The following is a 22,490-nucleotide window of genomic DNA, read 5'->3' on the forward strand; positions in this document are numbered from 1 at the left end:
AAACATTTAAACTAAACCTCATAATTCTCCAACCGAATTCAAAAAATGATTGTATAAAATCGTTAAACGATGATAAGATATGTGATTTCCATTCTCACATAATTGCATTTATATAAAAATTCGATCATCCTTCATTGATGAATTGCTTTTATATTTTTATATATATAATTTAATTATTACATGTAATGCATAATCGACAGTTGACTTATTTTATAAATGTGGTACGTGGCGTTAATTGAATGGACGTAGATGTACTATAATTATTTCCTCTCTCTCAACTCAAAAAAATAGACAAATTAATCCTCATAAGTTATATCAATGAGAAATCTGATTTTTTTACTGAAAATTTCATTAAATTACTATTAAAAAGTGGTTCATGCATGTCAGCACGAGGTACATATGGCATGTCATGTGTAACTGTTTGTTTATTCCATCAACTACATCAGTTTTTAATAGTAAAAATGAATTAATTTTTTAACAAAATGGATAAGTTTGCTTTTTAATCTAACATACAAAGACTAATTTGTCATTTTCTTGTGAATAAAATGAAAAAATACAATCTAATTCTTAATATAAGGACTTCTATAATACATTTACCTAAAAAGTGTTCATAAATTGAACCATCATTACTCAATTCTAAAATATTTTTCAAGTTGGAGTCAACTTAATTCACTAAACCGATACATCTTAATAAAATAAATAAAATATTAAAAAATATAATTTTATACTAATATTTATATAATTTAAAATCTATTTAATTTAAACTAATATTGAATTTCAATTAATTCAAAATTATTAAAGTCCACCCAAAACCAACTCAACAACCGTGGACCGGTATAGTCAGAACCCATTCGAGCTCAAAAAACCCGGCAGCTACTATACAAAACAATCTTTTACGTTATCCGTAACAAATTTATCCTTTTATTGAAAATTATATCGGTATTAGTACCGCCGTAGATGGAGGCCGCCGCCGCCGCCACCGCCACTTTGGTTGGATCTTCTTTACATTTACATCCACCACCTTCAAGCTCCGTTACCAGATCGACTGTTTACGCTGCCAGACCTCGCCTCTCTTTCCCGATTAAGGTTTCAATTTGCTTACTGTTCTTTTCATTTATACCAGTTTTGGGTTTTATCCTTTTTTTTTCTCGTTTTTTAAACTTATATTCCGAGTTTAGATCCTTAATTTCATATAATTATTTGAAAGGGAAGATTTTGATGCATGTATTTGTAAACACACCAACCGAAGAACACATTTCTCTGCTGATTATGATTTCTTTTTTTTAATAAATGTAGGGTTTATGTTAATGATTTATCATGTTTATTGAATGGAAACTTCATTTCCAGTTTGTGTCTATGGAGTCTATTAAACAGATTTTTTTTTTACATTAAATTACCACACTCAAGAGTTTGAGAGGTAACAGTGGTTTTTGAATGAATTGTGGCCATGTATCAAGGGTAGCATGGTATAGCCCTCAATGAAAAGGTTATGAATTGGTATCAATTGAACGGGTTGTATTTGAAAAGTTTTCTTGTGTTCTGAATGTGTTTCTGATTCCTGTTCGACTCAATTATGGTGATTTGTCTTCGATTATGAAGAAGCCTTCATAATGGAAATGGGTGATCGATGTCTGTTAATTGCTATGTTGTTTAGGTCTGGATGGTTTCGTGTATATATATATTTATCATTGCAACATTTTATGATTGATACTGTCTGATATAGTGTGATATATGTATCATTGCAGCATTATTCTTCTCTAGCTTGTTCAAGATCATGGAATAAAAGAATGGTTTTGGAGAGTAGGAGAGGCATAGTTGTAAGGGCATCGTCGTCTCCCGACTCGACTGACCCATCTGATCCAATTGCTCCCCTAAGGATGGAGTCTCCAACTGGGCAATTTTTGTCTCAAATCTTGATAAGTCATCCACATCTTGTGCCGGCAGCAGTTGAGCAGCAGCTTAAACAGCTTCAAACTGAGTGGGACACTGAGCAAAAGAAGGAAGAACTGTCTGCATCAGGCACGGATTTGGTGTTGTATAGGTTGGTGATTCATCTTACTATCATGGACTTATCTTGAAATTGTATAGCTCATGGTAAAGGTTTGGCTGTACAGGAGAATCGCTGAGGTTAAGGCGAACGAGCGAAAAAGAGCTTTGGAAGAGATCCTCTATGCATTGGTTGTGCAGAAGTTTATGGATGCCGATGTTTCCTTGGTGCCTGCAATAACTCCCTCTTCTAAAAATTCTTCGGGTCAAGTAGATACTTGGCCGAGCCAAGAAGAGAAATTCGAGCAGCTTCACTCGCCTGAAGCCTATGAAATGATCCAAAGCCACCTAGCTCTCATTCTGGGAAATCGATTGAATGATTCAAAATCCGTTGCACAGATTAGTAAACTTAGGGTCGGGCAGGTCTATGCTGCATCGGTGATGTATGGGTATTTCCTAAAACGGGTCGACGAGCGATTTCAACTAGAGAAGACCATGAAAATCCTTCCAAATGGTTCAGATAGTGAGGGTAGTAGTATCGAGAAAGCTGTCAGAGAAGACATAAGACCTGCAGGGGATTATCTAGCTGTTTCATCACACCTGGAAGTCTCATCGTGGTCTGGAGGTTTTGGGAACAGGATAAAGCCCTCTTGGTTACGGACGTACTTAATGTCCTTTGATGGGGATACTCTTCAGAGGTTTGCTACGATTAGATCGAAAGAAGCTGTTAGCATTATCGAGAAGCAAACAGAGGCTTTATTCGGAAGACCTGAGATTGTTTTAACTCCTCAAGGTACTGTTGATTCTTCCAAAGATGAGCTTATTAAGATTAGCTTTGCTGGTTTGAGGAAACTTGTTTTGGAGGCTATCACATTTGGTTCTTTTCTATGGGATGGTGAAAGCTTCGTAGATTCAAGGTACCATTTTGTTATGAATTAGATATTTTTCAATTGCGTCCCTGTTAAAGTAAAAACTTAGTAGTGGAGTTCTTACTATATTATGGTTTAATAAAGTGTAAATTGGTGATTGATACTTTTGCATTGATCATTCTCTATGCATATATGTTTTGCTGTTAGGAATTTGTATCACATAATGCATCTAAGGTAGGTAAAAGTATCATAGAGGTACTTGTATTAGAAGTCAAATTGCAATTTACCCCTTACTCAAAAACGGGCAAATTAGTCCTTGTGCGTCAAATTAAAAAGCAAATTGGTCCTATCTGTTAAAAATTTCATCCATTTCTACTGTTAAAAACTGGCGTAACTAATGTAAAAATCACACCAGTGTACCTTATGTTGACATACAATGATCAATTTTTAAAAAATGAATGAATTTTTAATAGAAAGGATCATTTGTTTTTTGATCTAATGTACAGGAACTAATTTATTTACTTTTTGAATAGAGGGACAAAATGCAATTCGGCTCCTTATACAAGAGCCTCCATTGTACTTCTATCATTTGAAGTAATCTTGGTCCTAATAGTTGAAATATGGTTTTGGATAAGAAAATTAAGCTCGTTTAAAATATTAATTTACTTAAATTTCACCATTTAAGTTTTGAACTTGGTCTAACTCAAGCCAATTCATTTTTAATGTTTTAATATCTTATTTTATTTTTTATATATTATATAACTAATATCACATAAAATAGAAGTTTAGAATAAAATATTATAACATAACATTTTAAAATAAGTAAAATTGTATATGTTTAAAAATTTAATAAAAAATTATTAAATTAAAACGAATTTAAATTAACCATTTAAAAATATTGATCGACTTGAGCAAAACAATGTCTCACAATTCAATCTGAATCAAGTTTAAACAAACGTTTTGTATTAATAACATACAATAACTCAGTTCAACTGGTCTCGAGAATATTTTTAGTTACATGGATGAGTGAAAAATGGGTTTCCACACATTCCAAGTATGCAAAACGGTGCCGTAAGCATCATAAAAGGCAATGTGGGCATCAAATTGGGACAATTGAAGAGACATAAAGCCTTGGCCATCATAGAAGAACCTTAGTCCCTCTCTCCTTTGTTTCTTCATGTCTCCCCTCCATGCCTTGGACCCTGCTCCACTTGTTAGGAACTCCATGCGGCTGAAAATTCACATTTTAAAGGGTTAAATAATTAATTGAGTGCTTAACTTGGTAATTATTTTCACATTAAGGTTTGAATTTTCTTTTGTTCAAGTAAAGTTTTGAACTTAACAATTGTTCTCACATTAGAGTCTGAACTTGATAATTATTCCTACATTAAGGCTAAAGAAATATCAATGACTAACTTGAACAAAAAAAATTTTCAAACCCTGATATAAAAACAATTGCTAAGTTCAAGTCCAATCTTAAATATTTGTAGTCACCATTAATTTCAATTTTGTTGAACAACTAGTTTTAAATTTAGCATTGGTTTTTTACCCGTTAGTGTCACTGATGTGTTGCAGGCAATGATCATGGCCATTGATGTAAAAATCAACGTTGTTAGCCTTGAGAATAGGGAGGAGGTAGTTTACGAGTTCCTCGGTGTCACCATGGAACCCAATGCTTCTAATTGCATGGTGTCCTACAACTATCTTCCATTTTGCGGTTGATTCTCTCAATGCACACTCCACATCCTATACAGAAACCATGAATTTTCATACATAGATACGTATAAACTAATTTGGAACCCAAAACTATATTATATTTGTCACTACCCATCACCATTCGATCTGCTTCGACGTCGTGAGCACAATGCTAGTATCATACTTTTAGACTTCTACGAATTCCTTGAAGCTTTGTTATATAAATCTAATGATGTTTGAATTATTTTGAATTTTTAATAATTTTTTAAATTAAACGGATCAGATTGGTCGAATTGGTGACTTGATCTATTTGACCACTGATCCAATTCTAAAAGACATTGTATAGATCAAATGGTACAATGTATGTTTGCAAGAAAAACTGACCCTGTGTGTTGTAAGAAGTCTTGAATTTGAACCCAACAATGCACACTTTCAAGTGATAAAATATTGAGACACGTCCTAAATAGGATAATGCTAGGATTGTGCTCACATGCTTGCATGACAAGGCTTAAGGTTGATCGAATCATGACAACAAAATTCTTATTTGATCCAAATTTAATAATAATAGGTTAAGTACCTTCAATAGATTGGTAATGTAGCGTTTGCGAGGTATTATACCGCGCCAGTCATAAGTGTGTGTGTGTCTGAGTTTAAAAAATAACTCTTCACCAAAGGTGTGGTATCCACAAAGATGATCTCAGCCAAATCTGGCCAAATTTAAAAGTAATTAATATAATATGATAAAATAGGTGTTCTGCTTTTTAAGCTATTATTAGTAGCAACGATAATAAGGAATAAGGAATAGAGACAGACCAGCATTGACGATGAAGGATCGTAAACAAAACCATCTGGAGTCAATTTGTCGGAGAAAAGGACTGAATTGAGCCTCTGCATCACCCCTATAATCATGGTTCCCCAAAACTGTAGGCAATGATATCCATGTAAGTAATCAATTGGTCACTCAACATTGCTGAAATAGTAAAATGTATGTAAACATGAATAAGGATAAAAAGTTACAAACCGCTGAACCAGTGGGTTTGCAGGCTCTTGGATTTGTAAATATTAGTGAAAGATTGTAGGAACGCAGGGTCATGTTGGCTGTTCAACCCATTGTCATAAAAATTATCTCCCGTCGATACCACAAAATCTATCTTTAATTTTTCTCCGATCTTTCCCATCTACATCCATATTGTGTTTACAATCATCTAAAATTTGTTAATAGTTTACAATATTGTTGAAAAATATATAATATAAAAAAATTCTTCATTGTTCTCTGAAATAATTATTTATTGTTTTATGACTTGTATTAAAACAGTAAGCAAAGTATTTGACACCTTAAATATTATTTAAATTTTCTTGATTTCCGTTGTTCAACCACAATATGGACTAACGAAGAAAGATTGTAATCTAATCTCATAAAAGCATTAGTCATATTTTTAATAGATTTTAATCTTCAAAACGTTTGATGTAACCATTAACTTTCAGATTGTTTTCAACCTAGCATTAAAATGATAATAAGAATTTTATAAATTAAATTTTATGAGTTTTAAAAAAGGAAATCGGTTTCGTATAAATAAGTTAGAAATGCGAAAATAAATAACCTGGAATGCAACTCGTGATTGATTAAAAGCCCCTTTTCTACCCCAATCACCGACCACCAAAAAGCCAGGGAAACCATCGCCTTTGCTGCTGTTGCCGTTCCTCGGCTGCCCCTTCAGATGAACTCTCTCAAGCTCCCCTGCTACATAATTTTGACTCACAAAGCATGTTATCGCCAACACAAACCACAGATGCCATTGACATTGATTACCCATCCTCTCTTTCTCCTTGCTTAAATCATTAAGGTTTTCAATGCCAAAGCTATGGTTAAATTAATTGGCATTTTGAGTCATTTTATTCCCATCGAAACAAATTATTTTCCCGAACATTGCAGCGATGAACTCATGCAAAACCCTGGAATATTCGGTTGTGATGAAGGTGACGCCTCTCATTTTTTAAGTATTTTTTAGCACTCATCTAATTTTAGCCGTAAAATTTTCATCCTATATTTTAGACTCCAATTTTTCATCTGATTTATGCTTCTTATTTTATTTCCCCAAATTTCAAAGGGTTTATTTGTCAATTCCCTGTCCATTAATATTGTTTTTTATTAACTCATATTCAATGATAGTCTAATTTAGAATATACTTCACTTATTATTCCGTGATTGATAATTTATTTTGATTAGTTGTAATTGTCATAATGAAACAACAAAACAGCTTTAAATTCACTAATTTTAGACACAATTTAATGGAAAAGATTTTATTGAAAATTACTCCAAAACCACTAAATTTTATGTATAAATTAATTTTAAAATATAACACCATTATACTATTATTTGCTTTTTTATAATTATAACATCCTTTCAAATCTCTCATCAATTTCAAATTCTATATCCCATCAATTATGGTTGGTAAAATATATATTATTTACTTCTTTATATATATATATATTAATTTTTACTTAAAAATAATATTTTATAAATTTAAACTTATACCGAAAAATGATTACAATAACATAAAACAATATAACACAAAAAACACCCGAAAAAAATGACTTAAAACTAAACCTCTAAAAGTACAAATTCAGGATACTACCAAATTCCAATTCAAACCATAGAAATTTAATTAAAGAGGGAAAAAAAGAGGCAAAAGCTACAAGAAATGGCAAAGGCCAATGTCATAAGAGAGGGTAAAAAAAACATTTGTTCATACTATCATGAAAATGGGAAGTTTCCTCTAAAAACAGATCACCAAGATGCAGTACATAACCCATTTTAGAACAAGGATGCACCACAAAAATCTTCCATGAAATAGAATACCAAAAGCCACACACATACAGAGTAAAAGGAAGGTCCACTCCGGGCTTAAGTTGGCTTTCGCATGTTTCTGCCAGCACGAATCACTTCATCCACCAACAGCAATTGCGAAGCAATTACAGGCCTGACAAACCAAAGTACCACCATTTTTAACCAGTTATGCTTTTTATGTGGTAAACATGAAATCATGATAGACATCTAATAGTGCGAATCAGTGAAAAAGTACCATGAAGAACATTCCTACCTCAATTAGAAAAAAAATTCCAACTCAAAAAGATTTTGAAAAACAGAAAAACCGGACCGAACCAAAAATTCAGTTCGGTTTATTTGGTTTTGCTCCCTAGGTCGGTTCAGTTTATTCGGTTTACATGAATAAATCGATTTATTCGGTTTTTTATATAAAAAATCAAACTGACCAAATGCACACCCCTAAATACAAGGGCTTCCATGGTACTTTTACCATGAAAATGGGAACATACATGCCGATAATGGCAAATTATAAAAGACAAGTGAGGCAAATGAATATCGAGAGCTATTACGTACCCAGAGTTTATAATTTGTCGTTTAACAGAGTAGTTATCAAATATACCCTCCATTTGGGGGTCCATAGGTTCTCCTGTTTGTTGGTTTAGACCGACAATATTTCCTCTGTCATGCTCCCCCTGTATCAACAGTCAAAATACAATGTTCAGCTTAATACTATTCTCTTCAGCTTCCATTTTCTAGAAGGGGTTGAAACAAATAGTGAACTAGACGAAATAAGTAGTACCGTAAGACCAATTATGACATCCTGAGTGTCAAGTCCAGAATTTTCAGCAAGTGTCTTGGGCACCACGAGAAGGGCATCGGCGAAAGCTTCAACACCTAATTGGGCACGCTGTTCCATTTTTATGTAAATCAGATGTATTTCAATAGTTGTTTCAGTAGTTGTAAACAGAAAAATATACCAGAGACATACCCCTTGAACAGTTTTCTTTACTTCGTTAATTAGGTGTTGTCTAGCTGCAACTTCGAAAGCTCCCGCACCCTGAAGAACAGATATATATATTCATATATCAGAGTATATCATGAAATGCTACCGTGCGTAAAGATTCGAACCAAATAATCCTAACTCTCAGCAAATATCTTTTTGGTTCAAGGGAATTTGACAGAATCTAATCAAATAGGCCAGCCTATTAATAGCACAGAGATCAAATATTTAAATTTGCCAGCTGCATCTATCAGGGAAATACACATTAAAGAGGATCACCCACGACCAACTTTAAGTTTAGTCTACCCCATCTAATTTCCATTCTATACTGGGTCAATCAATCATAAAACAAGTTTGGTGACCAACTATTGCAGACAATAGAATCAATAGTAGATGTAAACCAGCTTGAAGAACAAATGCAAATGAAATGCTAAACAAGCAAAACTTACTAATATAACTGCCTCATCTTCAATAGTATTCTTAACAGCCCGCAGCCCATCACGAACAGCATCCTTAATTTGGGCAATTGTGTGGTCATTAGGCCCTATGTTATTGACAATAGCATTAGTATTATATAAATAGCAATTAAAATGTTGCACAAGCAGCACTAACAATATTGTTATTAAATTTACATAAATTATATGGAACGGCAACCAGTTCTACATACCTTTGATCAAAATTGTACATGAATGGGGATGCCTCACATTTTCCACAAATGTATACTTATCTTCCCCAAGGACATGCTCGTAGACAAGTCCCGCCCAGCCAAGACAAGCTGGGGTTAAATCATCAACAGAATTTACAGCTTCTCCTCCGCAAGCCAAAACAAGCCTTTCCATATTTCTTCTCTTTGCTCTTCTGAGGGCAACAATCTACAACACCACAGATCAGCATATTGCAATGAAACACAGGTGTGACAAACTTCAACAAAAACTATTAGAAAATTCAGTTTTAGACATATATGTAACACTTAAAGAAGAAAGAAAAAATATATCAGTCACATCAGCCTCATATCTCACTGGTGATCAAAACTGTGTGCCACTCAAATTCATTTAGGAATAACAATATCACTGCAAAATACATGTTACAATCACAATTGTGAAATTATCTTACGCCAACAGAAAGGAAGACGGCTACATAGGATGCACCTTCCTCTTGATATTCTAGAAACATATATCAACCCAGATATCCATCGGAAAGACATATACAGACAGGAAACAGGGATGACAACCAAGGTAGTCATTCTCTAGCAAAAAGGGGAGAAGACATTGGTACGCTGAGGCAAAAAACTGAAGAACATACTGACAATGACAATGATATCATGATTATCAACACGAGATGGCAAAATAATAGTCAAGCAGTGCTGTAAAGGTGTGCAACTAGCATTGTGCCTTAGCACTGAACCAAATAAGTGCCTCAAACCCTTTCAGACGAGACACATCTTAAATAGATACACGCCGAGCATGCCTGATCATATTTTTGTAAGGTGGTAGTTGCAAAAAAATATGTTAATTGAAGTTCCGTATGATTTCTTCAGTTTTTTATTTTTGCAATAATTGTACCTTTAATGGTTAAGAAGAAAAGAAACGATCAGACTCTCTACTTCTCGATATTTGAATATTTAATAACATGGGACCAAATGGAAATCATGCATGTTAGCCAACAAAAGAAGAAAATTTTACAATTTTTATAGGAAAAAACCAAATCACTCTTTTTAGAGTTTTTAATCAAAATATCTTAAGCATATACTATATATACCAACACAAAAAAAACACACACACACACGTGTGCATATTACAGCCTTTCTGTGCCTTGCACCTCACAAAATATGATGTTCTTGTGCCTAGAGAATGACTTGCACCTTTGACAACACTGGTCAAGCATCTAGATCACTGTATGTTTCACTTGTGATACTTTCTCTTCTTTAATGGGAAAATTTGGATAAATTCAAACACTTGCAAGAACGTTATAGGCAACTAACAAAGAGTAGGGCATCATGAAAATTTCGCAAGTCGGAATAGGGGTTAAAAGAACAAAATTCCATAGCTTACCCCTGCTTGTTGAAGTAGATGCAAGGAAGGGGGATCAATACCCTTTTGATTGATAACAACAAAGTTGCTATCATTGCCAGCACAAACCTACAGATGGACAGGAGTAGCAGTATCGTAAGAATTAATATAAATCTGCTACACCAAAAAAGCCACATTTATAATAGGTACATCAGGCATAACAATAGATACCTTATTTTTTAGCTCAATAATTTTTTTGACTCGTTCATCAACTGAACGCCTTTCAGCTGCAACCATTGCCTCCCTCTGCTCAGCATTTGAGTAGAAAAAGCCTGCATTTATTTCACTGAGGGCTAAAACATTAGTTACATGATGACAATCACAACAAAATAAATCCAGATTAAGGGTAACCAAAGAAAAGCACGCAGACACCAAATGAGCAGCTAAGCACAAGGAAGATTATATTTCAAGGAGAATATAAATAGCTAACAATGACGCTAATTTCTCCTTCATGAAATTAGTGCCCCCTCCACTTGCACCCCCACAGCGCGGACAAATAAAAAGGGAAGTTAAAGACATGCACATATATGTACCTTTTCTCATACTCCAATGATACATTACATGTCAAGATGTAACAATTTTCTGCTCGCCGCTTCATATCCGGATGCCTAGAACCATGGTCCAAAACTAGTCCCTCCACCTAGGGAAACCACAAAAGATAAATATAATAAACGGCATGATACAGATGGATACCAACACATGCACACACATAACAAAAACATGTAGAAATAAAACAGAAATATTCAAGCTTTACTACACAAGCTAAACTTAGCTCTAATCAAGAGAAAGGAAGGTGTAGCAGGGGAAAGAGTTAACTCTTTCAAAGCTTTATTAATACATTCCAATAGCAATAAATTTTGTGATTTCCTATCCATATCGTGATCACCTTGTCAAAAAAAGTTTTCTACATTTTATTTGATGATGGCCAAATTTGCATATGTTCATTAAAGAGAACATTGTTTTGTGAAATCAAAATTAAAAATTACTTTAATTGTAGCTATAGTAAGGAAACAAAAAAATTGGCAAATAAACTGGTTAGAATATAGAGAACAACCCCCCTTCCCTTCAAGTGGGTCCCTCTCTTGAAAAAAGAAAAAGAACTTAGCCTCGTGACTCAAAAGAAGTAACAACAAACCAAAATTCTTAAAATCATTCATAATGCATGAGTAATAAGTAATCCCAACTTCAGTATCATACTGTAACAGCAGAAACCACAAACAAAGACATTGAATGCTACAATGCATCGAGAAAGGTGGCATACATACAATGCAAGATAAAAAGGATATATAAACATACCAGCCGTGTGTCTACATCAAACTTATGTCGCATGTGCATTATTTCAACCATAAAGAGATCAATAGGCTCATCTGGTTTTCGGACACACAGTACCTGGGAAACCAAATAAAAGTTTATATCACCTAAGTGTAAAAAAGTAGAAACAAATAAGTTTCCCACTTACAGCATTAACAACTATGTCTGTCAGTTGATCTGCCAATCCTTCATACAACTGCATGACAGTACAAAAAGTCAATCAAATGAATAAGATATCGTTAAAAACAGATAAGAGAGTGAAGTAGGGAGAGTAAAAATTTTGAAAATACCTTAGTCCTTAGTGTAGTTCTTGCTACCATTTTCAGGATCTCCTTATCAGGTTCAGAACCCATTACCACAGGAGTCTTAAACTTCTCAAGGAACTGAAGGGTAGCTCTTTTGGCAATTTCAAAACCATCAACTAGAACACGGGGATGCATACCTAAACCAAAAGCTTTATCACTATGCATATAGATAATGAATAACGAGAAAAGAGAAATATGTGTACATATATGGAAATGCTATGTCAATACTTGTATATTACAGCCATTTGGTTCAAATCTAATTTTTCTTTAATCATTTTCAGTGGGCAAGAATCTTAAGCTAAAGAATCTAACATGACTGCAACTGCTCATATTATCCAATTTGCATCTCACTGAGGGAAAAAAAAACCTTAAATCTAATAGAAAATTGCAAAGCTGAGCAGTTCTTTTACATGGATTCAAATTAGTCATACGAACCCTAACCTTCGTCAATGTAACGCTCAGATTGCTTCATTAGCTCGCCAATGAAGAGTACAGTAGATGTAGTTCCGTCACCGCTAATGTCATCTTGTGCAACAGCTGTCCTTGCTATCATAATAGCCGTCGGATTTTGAATTTGCTGAAATATTTTTCAATCAAACAACTCAATAAGATCTACATCATCAACCTCAGTAATCATTTAACATGCTTTTACTAATATCAAAGAAGAATTTAAATCTGGTAAGGGAAATGAAATCGCTATAAAAAATTGCAGGAAAAAGGAAGGGGAAAAAAGGAACCATTTCTTTCAAGAGAGTGTTTCCATCTTTAGTGAGCTTAATATCACCGGCGCCACCAACAAGCATTTTGATAGTGCCTTTAGGTCCCAGATTTGTTTTGAGAACATCTTGTAAACCTTTGGCGGCGTTGATGTTCATGTGCAGTGCCGCCGATTTGTTGAGAACTTCGGCATTAGGGTTCAACACTCGAAGCGACATCGTCGGCTAGGATTTCCGAATAACACCGTTGAAAGCACGAGGTAAGTGACCGAGTGAGCAAGTGACTGAGTCGGGAGGGAAAAACTCACCTTTGTTTTCTGCAAGGAAGGGGAACAAAATGCTCGGAAGGGTTTTAGGGCTTTCTCGAACTTTTTTCTATAAATAAATAGATGAAAAAAAATAATAGTACATGAAAAATAAAATATATGGGCTGACCCGAATTTGAAATCTGGGTTTAATACCTTAAGGTCGAACAAACAATGCAATAGGCCAAAAATTAACCTCAAGCCCAAATAAATTGGGGCCTAATAATGCCACAATTCAAAGTCTTAAAAAGTAATTCATCGATAAAATATTAATAAGTTTACATTTTAATCATTCAATTTTAAAAAATTATAAAATGATCATTAAATTATTCAGAATTCTTTATTTAATTCATCGAGCTGTTAAGTTTTTTTCTAAAAAAAAAAAGCTAGCGAGTTCCAAGCGATGATTCAATGATCTGTTTGGTGGATCAATTCTCAATGATGAGTAAAACATACCTTAGATCCAAGTTGATCTTACATTTAGTGTCGGAGATTGAAGAAGAAAGTTGTTTGGATATTGGTTCACAAATTCTTGATACTCAAAGTTGTTTCATGAAAAAAACTAAACCGTAGAAAGGGGAATGTGAGTTTTTGATTGGCGCAGACAGTGCGGATAGAGAAGGCCATTGAACAACGATTTTAACAACCTAATGACTTAAATGAAAGCTTTCAAATAACTTAATGGTCATTTTGTAACTTTTTGAAATTTAGCAACTAAAATATAGACTTACTAATAATTTAATGACATAGGATATAGTTTACCCTAAATATAAACCGATGGGTTTAAATTTTTTAATTATTTTCACATTTAACTTTTAAAATTTAATCTGTGTTTTATTAATGAAAAGGTCAATCAAATTGTTAAAATGTTAATTGCTTATCATGATAATCCATGCATGCTTCTTTGTTGACCTACATTTTTAAAATTTTCAAATTTTTAAATTTAAAATTATGTATTTTCTAAATTTATTTAGTACATGTAAATTATCATGCAGACTATCAACACGGTTAGAATTTTAACAGTTCAAATGACTTTTTCTTCCCAAAAAAGAAATTGATTAAAATTTGAACATGCTAATCTCAAATTCCAATTAAAAAACGTATTTGATTCAAATTGGAAGTCCCAAAAGAAAAAGAAAAAAAATTATGAATGCAATGCAATTTAAATAAAAAAGTGTTTTAAAGAATCAGCATAAAATTTAAGTGTACACGAAAAATGTAATAAATATTCCCATGCAAAGTTTTTTTTTGTGTTTTTTCTTTAATTTATTTTTTATAAAGGAAGGGAAGATAAGAAAATTAAAAATGAAAGCATCTTATTCCGTATTAGCGTAAGCCAGTAGGAAAAGAAAGAGATTATTGAAAAATACAAAGAGAATTTGTTTTTTTTTTTAATTATACCTTCTAAGTTTAATTTTATTCGGGTTCAACTAACACTTTTTCCATAATAATAATTTTTATATTCAAATTCATTTCAGTTATTCAAAAAATAATTTTATTGTCACCTTTTTACTAATAAATTTTGTGAAGAACGAAGATATATGGATAAAATATAAAACTAAGTTGTACAATATCTATATTTATATTTAATTTCATGACTAAGTTGTGTCACGAGTTAACCTGACTCAAATTTAGTTGATAAAATTCTAAAATACCATCTATATCTATATTTATATTTATATTTAAGTCATTGATAAGTTTGTATATCATAAGTCAGTCCGACATCAATTCAATTGAGAAATTATTAAAATATTATTTTCTATACAAAGTAAATTATAGCTTTATGAGAGTGTTCTTTGTCTTTTGATATTTTTTTCTATAAAATATAAGATTAAAAAATTCAATCATGTTGATATTTGAACCCACAACTCAATAAATTTTAAACACTGCACTTTTCTTTTACTCAAAAATTAAACAATTCATTTCACTATTTGTGATAAAAAATCATTTGATTTTTAGATAAAATTTTAATAAATATATTTATTACATGATTTTATTTATATTTATGACGAAAAAGAGAGAGTATTTGTTCAAAGTGTCATTAATTGAACAAAACGTTGTCAAAACTTTAAAACATTTTAATTCAATATTCAAAATATTAATATGGTCTCAATAAAATCTTTGTTCATGTAACCATCAAATTAGACATCAAAATTGTTGAAATATAAATGTCTTTAAAATTTGATCCAAGTGGTCAAATACATTCTAAATCAAACTAAAGTTTCAGTCAAGCTAACTATTATTAAAAAATTTGGATCATAATTTTGGGATGTTTAATGCAATTAATCCATTTATTTATTTCTGTATATATATATACACACAAGGAGGTAGAAGAAGAAGCAAGTAAAAGTCATTAAACAGCTCTCTTTTGTTCTTCATTCCCAAAAACCATTCCCTTTATATATATACATAAAATTATCATATAATCATTGCAATACTACACTTTTCTCTCAATATATATTACATATATATTTATGTGCAAGTTTTCTTTTGTTGCCCTCTTGAATTTTTCTTTCTTTAGGTAAATTATACATTCAAAGGGTTTTGATTTTCTTTCTTCCCTCAACTACCCAATAATCCGTGTTTGTTCATATCTTCTTATTGGATTCTGTGAGAGAAAGTGTTTTTCAGTGAACCCCTTTTTTTTCGAGAATAAAAATGGAGGAAAAAGGAGGTTTCGATGAACAGTGTATGAATCGGATTCCCGACCTTTCACTGCACATTAGCCCTCCCAACACTGCTCCACCATCGATTTCCACTGCTACTACCAACGAAAGCCATTCATCGACCTTTGATATTTGGAGCAACAAACAGTACGATGCCCTAAAACCCTGCAGCAGCTCCCAAGCAGCTGAAACCGAGCTTTCTTTAGCTAATCCACTAGGTCCAGTCGGCAGTGGCTTAGAACCTGAGAGTTGCCCACGGCAAATTCATCTTCTCAAATGCGGTCAACTAAGTGATATAAACTATGGGGTTTCATGGCTCGATGATATGCCTGAACCAGGTTTGAAACCCATCAAGGGAATCCCAATATATACGGATCCTCGTAAGTCACGGCCGCTATATCAAGGGTCCCCTTATTCGTCTTATAATTGTTCATCATCATCATCAGCTTCAGCTCCTTGGGTGCTACACTCAGCCAATGGTTATAGGTTTAATGGGATCTCAATGCCTCAATACGAAGGAAGCATGGGTAGTTCAAGGTTTATAGCTAAAGTACATAGCAAAAAGAATATAAGGGCACCAAGGATGCGTTGGACCAGCTCTCTCCATGCTCGGTTCGTTCATGCTGTCGAGCTTCTCGGTGGCCATGAAAGTAATCAATTATTCAATCTTATTCTCTCTTTTTTTTCCTACTTTTTGTTACAGATCCATATAGTTTTCAATGAATTTGATCGAGTTTTTCTCATGTAGGAGCAACCCCAAAGTCAGTTTTAGAGTTAATGGATGTCAAAGATCTAACACTTGCTCATGTCAAAAGCCATTTACAGGTACAATCAAAGAACAAAAACTAAAAAAGCTGGAAAAACCCTGGTTTTTCTTTTAGAAAAAGAGACTTTGAGTGAAGAAGTTCAACTTTTAGAAGAAAAGAAAAGGTCAAAGAGAAAAAGAGAGAGAGAAAAAAAGTAGCCATCATTTCTCAATAATTCAAAGCAATTACTGACCTTACCAAACATCCACCTCGTGGTTAATAAACAAACCAATAAAAATCCCATAAACAGACAAGAATTAGAAATAGAAAGAGAGAGAGAGAAGGGTATTTTTTTATTTTTTTTACCAAGATTTTCTATTTTTGTTTTTAAATTGATAAAAAAGAGGCTTCTTTTGATTTGTTTCTTATCAATAAGCAACTCTTTTTCCTTTCATATCGCAGATGTATAGAACTGTTAAGAGCACTGATAAAGCTGCAGCAGCTTTCTCAGGTAATTGTGCATTGTTTAGCCTTAGCCTTCTCCAGTCCCCCTAATATTTATTAACTAGTACTTCACTTTTTCCTAATTTGTTTTATTCATTTATATACATCATAACAAATATCATATATTTTTAATCTGTATTTAGATTCTTTTCTAATTCAATTAAATAATAAATAATAGTATGTGAATCATACTTGAGTTTTTTTATGCTCACACAAAATATATGCAATTACTGTATATCTATCCTATAATTTAATTATATTTACGGGGAAAGTATAATGGAGGTCTTGTACTGGATTTTGCCTTTTTCATATTAAAAATATGAATAAATTAGTGTCTTTTGTGTTAGATCAACTAGTAAATTAATGGTTTTGTTAAAAAAATCATCATTTTTTACTATTGAAAATTAATTTTTATGCGTTATCATGAGGTATATGTAGTACGTCATATGTCGCTGTTTGTTTATCATATTAGTCATGTTAGTTTTTAATAGTAGAAATAGATGAAAATTTTAACAAAAATAATTAATTTGCTCTTTAATCTAATACAATAATTAATTTACTTTGTTTAGTAGAGAGGCAAAATATAGCCTCCATAAAACTTTTACCTATATTTATGTTGTGTGTACGTATGTATGAATATTTATGTTAGGATCTATTATTAATATTTTAGTTTGTTAAAATATATGTGAATACATATATGTATGCATGACAGATGGATCAGGAGAAGAAGATGAAGATTGTTTGGGTGTAGCCAAAAATAGTAACAGTTCAGTGAAGCAGAGATCAACAGAGACAGAACATAATGTTAATGGCTGCCCCTCCTCTTCTAACCTTTGGGCTATCTCTTCTACGTATGTCTCCCAACTCAATCTCTGGTTTGGTATCCAAACTTAATAGCTTCTTCCATTTTAGTCCCTAAATTTAAACTCCCTAAAAGTGTGACAATATAATAATCCGAGTTTGTGCCGTGTCATTATCTAAAACATAAAAAAATTCATATATTTTTTAAAATTTTAGTTGATAAAGTGATACAATCTCAAAATACCACATTATGATATTTTCACGAAATTCAATTTCAAGTATAAAAGCAAACTTAATTAACAAATTCACATAGCAAAGTGAATAAAAAGATATAGGTATAAAAAAGAACCTAATTACAAAATTCATTTACCAATTTCTACTATATATTAAACTGTTAAGTAAGTTATAAAAAAGAACCTAATTACAAAATTCATTTACCAATTTCTACTATATATTAAACTCTTAAGTAAGTTGATATTACGAATCAACTTGACCCTCAATTTGATAATCATTAAAATATCATTACTTTACAAGATAAATATTATTATTTTGAGTATATTTTTATCATTTCAAATAAAAATTCATCTAATTTTTATATAAAATTTATTGCATTAATTTTTTAATGCAGAAACCACGTTTTTTTATATAAAGGGAAAAAAAACCTAAAAAAGAGTTTATTCATGGATGACAGCTTTTCCTTTCGTTAAGCTTTAATTCATCTTTCTGCCTTTCTGCTTTATTTCTTTTTTCGTAATGACTGATCAAAGAAGAAATTCTTACCAATGTGTTTATATTTAGCATCATTTTTTTATATATTAAATTCAACAAATTAATAATTATTACATTTAATTTAAGATATCATGACAAAGGATTTTACTAAAGAGCACTCTAATACTACTTACCAAGTATTTTTATTTAGTTGTACACGTATACATATATATATACACACATTTGTGCATTTTAAGTTGATTGATCCATCTTTTTCTTCTAGACATGTCTTCTTCTCTCCTTCACATTTATAATCAATGAATTGAAATGCTAGGGGTCTTTATATAAAATAAATTTCCTAGGTGGAAGATGATAGTCGCCCAACATTTAAAAGAACAGGTTGAACCAACCTGAATAAGATTATACACGTAAACATATGTGATTATATAAAAATGAAAAAGTTCAAAACAATGCTTGAGGAAGCCGATAGGAAACGACAGCAGCGATGGAAGGGAATAGTTTCAACTGGTTGAGTAATGGGGTTTTGTTTGATTCCCATAGAAAGTACCAATTGTTAATGAATAATAAGTATTTAGATAAAAATGGATTGGATGATGTGAAGTGAAAGATCTATAACATAAGAAAAATTATGAAGGTGATAGAGTTTGTGCTTTGAAATGCATTCGAATGATTAAGTCAGTAATAAGACGAAGGTAAGAGCTAGACTATTGAGAAGGTCTTACCATATATATATAATATTACGGTAGGGATGGAAGATGGTATTCGGAAAATACAGGGTTTAAACTTTTATTGGTATAATATAATTAATGACTTAATTATAATTAACTATTAATTATTAACTATGTATTTAAATATATAAAGATACATAAATGCCAAATTGAACCCAAAATTTTGCCCACTTCTTCTTCACCTCTTAAATACTAACCATATATATACACTAGATTTGTGAAAAAAAAAGGTCTATCTAGCTTATTGAGCAATACTAAGTACTAACCATAGCATGCGCATGATGAAGAACAATCTATTATATTGCATTTTTGTCCCTTTGATTGCTTGTTGTTCAGAACATGCAGCTAAGTATCTTAGTGACCGTAAACTGATTAAACTATATGAATTTTTTTGGTGCACCAGAGGGGTTCAGTTGTCGAGTTCGGGGACTCCGGTTGGGTCTACACCCGAAGCTCCATCGTCTCAATCCGGAAACCACTTCGAGGTAAGATTAATGAAAAGCATTTCATTATCTCAGCTTCTAATATATCTACATATACATATATGCATGCAACACTGAGCAGCATAACGTTAGATTTGGTTAGGGTTCAGTATCATAAGTTTTAGAAATGGTTAGTTATTACTGCAAAAGGAGTGAAAGTTGCACCATTTTCTGTGCATGTATCGTATTTATAGATATATATATATAAATTGCAAAGATCTTTCACTCTCGTACTTTACCCTAGCAATAAATAAGAGGTTGGTGACGCAGTTGTAAAAATATTAAAGCTAATTGAGCACCTCGTTGAAAGCGACTATACATAAATTTTCTCTCATTTAGCTTTGATTTTATTTATACATATAGGACTGTTGGTGATATTGAAAAACTTTATAAGTAGGTAAAGAATATGACATTTGATTGTAGGGTACATACGTTCGAAAAAGGATATATGGTAATTTCTTTAACTTCACTTAGTTAAAATAGTGACCTGTCATTATATCAAACACCAGCCTTATATATAGAATATTAGCATTTGATATATTACCTATGTAATATGAGACATGCGTCATTATCTAATAAAAACTATCAATTAATTTATACATATATATTAGAAAAGTATCATTAAGGTAAACTCTACTAAATGTCTATTTTTTAGTTTAGTTACAATTTAGAAGTTAAATACCACATGTTGTATGTTTAGAATACATGGATGAAGTTTTAAATATAGGTGTAACTAGACAATTTGAATCTAATATATTAAAAAACGACGTTTTTTAAACATGTTAAATTTAAATTGTCTTTATCATTTCTTAAGGTGATAACTAAAGTGATTGAATGATATGATACTGATATTTTAAAAATTCGATTACAATCTTTTTAAAATTTAGAAATCAATTTAAATTGAGTGGTATAAAAGTGTGCTCAAATGGAGTTTACCCATAATCTAAAACTATGCAGGGAAGCAACAGTTTTGCTGATAAAAAAAGCACAACAGGGTCAAATATAGATTTCCATTATCCAAGCTTGGAGTTCAGCCTATGAAGATCAGATTGGCAGGGTGAAGAACATGGGTGACCATATGTTTTAAGCTAAATTTTACGAAAATGGAGCTAAATCGAATCTCATTTTAAAAGATAAAACTTTGTCAGTACTGTTTTCTCCGAGCCGAAACAGGTTTGGAGATGAAGTTGCTGAGCAATGTTAGTCATTGAAGAAGAAAAAAAATGGAATCAAGTTTGATTTTAAAAATGAAATTTGCATTGTATTTTCTTAATTAATGTATATTATTTTTTTAGCCAATTAAGCTAGGAAAGATCCTTTTTCCATTGTCTTTTCAAGATTTTAAGTGAGGGTGTGAAAATTTGACTTTAAATACTCTCTTTATGTTGTTTATTTATTTATGATATGAAAGTTGGTCTCCTAAAAAGATACATAAAAAATTGAAAATAGGAAAAAGAAAAAATAATAAAGGAGTGGTTGTAAAGATATGGAGATAAGAATATTGGATTTAGTGGTTTGATCACATTTATAAATAGGGTTCACAATTATTTTAATATAAAATTAATTTTTATATGATTAGACTTCTTTTCTTTAAAATATTTCTATTTTCATTTTTTAATCTATTTATTACCTACATTAATTCATTTCAAATATACGTGATTAAAATTATCTATTTTTTAATAACGTAAGTGACTAAAATACAACTTGGAGAAAACAAAAGTGACTATTTTAATAATTCACCTTTTAAAAAAAATTCAAAATCGAGTTTTTCACTCTGAATCTAAAAGTGATTTTAGAACTTGAATTTTTTTCTCGATATTTAAAAGAAAATAAGAAAAAAGTTTTTTTCAAAAATAGTACTTGAATTTTGAATCAGAAATTGCTCGGAATCAAAACCGAGTTTTAAAAAATGTAAAAGTGGCTTGTGAAAATTTAGGATTTGTTGCCAAAATCTGAAAAATTATAAACTTTGGGATGAAAATGTGGAATTCTCAACTATATGTGTTTCTGAGAGAGAAAATATAACTATTTTGCAAAAAGAAAAAAGAAAAAATGCTTTTAAGTTTTATATTTAAAATGGAACCCACCGCGCACCACATGGTTTTCAGCTCATGGTCTGCCATTTTTAAAAATGGATTAATTCCAGCTTTGATCCTTCATAGTATGTAGGTTATGTGATTTAATTCCTTAGTTCATTCAATTTGATCTCTACCTCTACTTATCTTAATGACTTATAATATTTATTATTTATAAATTATTCTTTATTATTTTCATGATTAATCTAATTTGAGCATGATTTAATTTATATTTATTTTTGTTTGTTTTAGTTTAGGAACTTGTTTTTTCACCCGTGCATCTATTTAATAATCAAAATTAAATAATTTAGTTCGTGTATATTTTTAAAAAATTTTAAAGATAATATGATTACAAAGATTTCAAAAATCTTAATATTAGAATCAACTAAAAATAATAATAATTAATAAATAAAATATCTTTAAGTTAATAAGTATAATTAATTTAAGAAATTAAAGTTTACATTAAAAAAACAAATTTGTTTAGAAACAGTAATTAAATTAATCAATATAATTAAGTAACAAAATTGATATAAAAATTTGAATTGTATTTTGATAATTTTTTAGAAAAAAAACTTGAAGATTTTCTTTTTGTAAATTATAAAAAGATATTTAATTATAATTTTATACATTAAATTATAAATTTTTTAAATATTTCTTAAATTTCATTCATTTTTTA

The 22,490-nt window shown here is 31.4% G+C and overlaps 3 protein-coding genes and 1 pseudogene across 3 annotated transcripts; 2 read left to right on the forward strand and 2 right to left on the reverse strand.

The window, feature by feature from the left end:
• Window positions 1-761: 761 nt before the first annotated feature.
• On the forward strand, window positions 762-3,061 carry LOC107931024 (UV-B-induced protein At3g17800, chloroplastic). Its single transcript, XM_016862796.2, has 3 exons — window positions 762-1,086; window positions 1,746-2,041; window positions 2,115-3,061. Exons 1-3 carry the CDS (start codon window positions 958-960, stop codon window positions 2,923-2,925), a joined length of 1,236 nt encoding a protein of 411 aa, XP_016718285.2. The 5' UTR covers window positions 762-957; the 3' UTR covers window positions 2,926-3,061.
• Window positions 3,062-3,748: 687 nt separating this feature from the next.
• LOC107931025 (purple acid phosphatase 17-like) lies at window positions 3,749-7,049 on the reverse strand (annotated as a pseudogene).
• A 141-nt stretch (window positions 7,050-7,190) lies between these two features.
• On the reverse strand, window positions 7,191-13,215 carry LOC107944687 (T-complex protein 1 subunit zeta 1). Its single transcript, XM_041107787.1, has 14 exons — window positions 12,800-13,215; window positions 12,504-12,639; window positions 12,048-12,199; window positions 11,906-11,953; window positions 11,743-11,835; window positions 10,980-11,086; window positions 10,618-10,732; window positions 10,429-10,515; window positions 9,045-9,249; window positions 8,827-8,921; window positions 8,366-8,434; window positions 8,177-8,284; window positions 7,951-8,069; window positions 7,191-7,531 (listed from the first exon to the last, which is right to left on the reverse strand). The coding sequence occupies exons 1-14, from the start codon at window positions 12,995-12,997 to the stop codon at window positions 7,456-7,458; spliced, it is 1,608 nt and encodes a 535-aa protein (XP_040963721.1). The 5' UTR covers window positions 12,998-13,215; the 3' UTR covers window positions 7,191-7,455.
• Window positions 13,216-15,424: 2,209 nt separating this feature from the next.
• On the forward strand, window positions 15,425-21,170 carry LOC107930973 (probable transcription factor KAN2). Its single transcript, XM_041107788.1, has 6 exons — window positions 15,425-16,399; window positions 16,498-16,574; window positions 16,958-17,006; window positions 17,712-17,850; window positions 19,661-19,742; window positions 20,697-21,170. Exons 1-6 carry the CDS (start codon window positions 15,742-15,744, stop codon window positions 20,778-20,780), a joined length of 1,089 nt encoding a protein of 362 aa, XP_040963722.1. The 5' UTR covers window positions 15,425-15,741; the 3' UTR covers window positions 20,781-21,170.
• Window positions 21,171-22,490: the final 1,320 nt, after the last annotated feature.

The sequence above is a fragment of the Gossypium hirsutum genome, chromosome D12 (genome assembly GCF_007990345.1).
Source record: "Gossypium hirsutum isolate 1008001.06 chromosome D12, Gossypium_hirsutum_v2.1, whole genome shotgun sequence".
In the NCBI taxonomy this organism is placed as follows: domain Eukaryota; kingdom Viridiplantae; phylum Streptophyta; class Magnoliopsida; order Malvales; family Malvaceae; genus Gossypium; species Gossypium hirsutum.

Coding starts and splice junctions, on each gene's coding strand:
- LOC107931024 (XM_016862796.2), top strand. CDS start 958: ATGGAGGCCGCCGCCGCCGCCACCGCCACTTTGGTTGGATCTTCTTTA. Junction 1,087..1,745: donor GCCTCTCTTTCCCGATTAAG/GTTTCAATTTGC, acceptor GTATCATTGCAG/CATTATTCTTCTCTAGCTTG. Junction 2,042..2,114: donor ACGGATTTGGTGTTGTATAG/GTTGGTGATTCA, acceptor TTGGCTGTACAG/GAGAATCGCTGAGGTTAAGG.
- LOC107944687 (XM_041107787.1), bottom strand. CDS start 12,997: ATGTCGCTTCGAGTGTTGAACCCTAATGCCGAAGTTCTCAACAAATCG. Junction 12,640..12,799: donor ACACTCTCTTGAAAGAAATG/GTTCCTTTTTTC, acceptor AAAATATTTCAG/CAAATTCAAAATCCGACGGC. Junction 8,285..8,365: donor TAAAGAAAACTGTTCAAGGG/GTATGTCTCTGG, acceptor AAAATGGAACAG/CGTGCCCAATTAGGTGTTGA.
- LOC107930973 (XM_041107788.1), top strand. CDS start 15,742: ATGGAGGAAAAAGGAGGTTTCGATGAACAGTGTATGAATCGGATTCCC. Junction 17,007..17,711: donor AGCTGCAGCAGCTTTCTCAG/GTAATTGTGCAT, acceptor TATGCATGACAG/ATGGATCAGGAGAAGAAGAT. Junction 17,851..19,660: donor CTTTGGGCTATCTCTTCTAC/GTATGTCTCCCA, acceptor TTGGTGCACCAG/AGGGGTTCAGTTGTCGAGTT.